The sequence below is a fragment of the Tupaia chinensis genome, unplaced genomic scaffold (assembly GCF_000334495.1).
Source record: "Tupaia chinensis unplaced genomic scaffold, TupChi_1.0 Scaffold149964_2, whole genome shotgun sequence".
Lineage (NCBI taxonomy): Eukaryota > Metazoa > Chordata > Mammalia > Scandentia > Tupaiidae > Tupaia > Tupaia belangeri.
In genome coordinates, this window is record NW_006209806.1 from 1,526,920 (window position 1) to 1,528,643 (window position 1,724).

A 1,724-nucleotide genomic window follows, 5' to 3' on the forward strand; every position below is an offset into this window, starting at 1 on the left:
GTCTCCAAGGAATTGTCCCCACAGTGGCTGCCGGGGGGCTGGGGACGATCCTCTCCGGGCAGGTGGGAGGCCTGGGGGCTAACCTTGCTAAAACAGGGTTGGGGTTTTTTTTTGGGGGGGGGGTGAACAGGACTAAGTTGATCCCCTTGGGGTGAGGCGCAGAGGGTTCAGTGAACAGGGGGTCGTAGGGGTCCCCAGGCGCGGATCTCCACGAAGACCCCAGGATGCGCCCCTGGGGGTGCCCGAGAGCATCAATGAGGTGGCTCCCCAAACCGGCCCGTGGAGTGAGTAGTGGGGCCCAAAGACACAGACACTGACGTCCTTGAATCGGCTTTATCGGGGCCACCACAACCCTCCGCCTCCCCAGGTCTCCGGTGTCCACGGGCTGCCCGAGCCCCCGCGCGGCCTGCAGGGCCCTGCTCGCCCGGCACGCACCTCCGCGCTGCGCCCCCCTCTCCATCCGCCTCTCTGTCCTCCGGGGCCCTGGGCCCCGCCGCGCCGTCAGGGCTCCTGGCTCCGGGGCGAGGTGGCACTGTCCGCCTCCTGGCTGGCGACGGGGCCCGGGGCGCCCGCGCTGCGCAGCTCCCGACCCCGCCTCTCCACCAGCCAGCGGCAGCCACCAGCTTGCGGAAGGGCGGCCGGCGCGCAGGCTCGGCCTCCCAGCAGCTGCCCATGAGCGCGTGCACCGGGCCCGGACAGCCCTCGGGGGGCTCCATGCGGTACCCCTTCTCCACGGCCTCCGACACCTCCTTCAGTGACTGCGGACAGAGGGCATGCCGGCGTGGGCGGGGCCAGGGCACGCCCCCGGGCCCGCGCAGGAGGCGGACCACCCCTGCCCCCCGCTCACCATCTTGGGGTACGGAGCGCGGCCATACGAGAAGACCTCCCACAGCAGCACCCCGAAGCTCCAGACATCCGACTTGCTGGAGAATTTCTGAGGGGGCGGGCATCAGAGTCAGGAGAGGGGACCAGGGCTTCTCCGGCCTCCAGGCTTCTTCCAGGAAGTCCTCCCGGTTGCCTCTTACCCCTGGTATCCTCCCTATAGATTCCTATCCCTAAACCTCGACAGTCCAGTTGAGCTCACGCCCAGTGCAGAGAGGACCCACAGTCTTCCTCTCGGTGCGGGCCCCAAGTCCGCATCAGGGACGGGGTGGGGGGACCCTGAAGCCCGGAGGGGGCTCAAAGAACCTCAGGGCTGGAGGGATTACAGGGGTGGCAGAGCCATTTCCCTCAGAGGTCCAGAGAGGCCAAGCGATGTACCCAGGGTCACGCAGCAGCGAGGGCGCGCCAAGCCTGCTCCCGGGGACCCCAAGGCCGCAGGGGCAGCGCCTCACCCCGTGTTTGAGCGCCTCGGGCGCCGTCCACTTGACCGGCAGCCGGCTGGAGTCCAGCCCCTTCCGCTCGGCTTTGGCCAGGCCGAAGTCGCTGACCTTCGCCACCAGGTCCTCGGAGATGAGGATGTTGCGGGCGGCCAGGTCGCGGTGCACCAGCTTCTTGTTCTCCAGGTACTCCATGCCCTCGGCCACGTGCCTGCGCGGGCCGGGGTCTCAGGCTCCGCCCTGCTCCGCGCCTCGGCTTCCCCGGGCCTCGGACCCGCCCCGCTCCGCACTCACAGAGAAAACTGCAGCAGCTGGCTGGTGCTCACGAGGGCGCGGCCCCGGGTGCGCAGGAAATTCACCAGGTTGCCCTGTGCGGGCGGAGGCGCGGGGACCGTTAGGGGCGCT

General features: G+C 69.4%; 1 protein-coding gene across 1 annotated transcript in view; it reads right to left on the reverse strand.

Annotated features, from left to right (window-relative positions):
- Positions 1-319: 319 nt before the first annotated feature.
- The window catches only part of MATK (megakaryocyte-associated tyrosine kinase), a 6,875-nt gene continuing 5,470 nt past the window's right edge, over positions 320-1,724 (reverse strand). The window contains 5 exon segments of the mRNA XM_027769600.1: positions 320-606; positions 609-758; positions 848-934; positions 1,335-1,530; positions 1,614-1,722. Of these exon segments, the coding sequence (XP_027625401.1) occupies positions 502-606; positions 609-758; positions 848-934; positions 1,335-1,530; positions 1,614-1,722 (647 nt within the window). The 3' untranslated portion in view covers positions 320-501.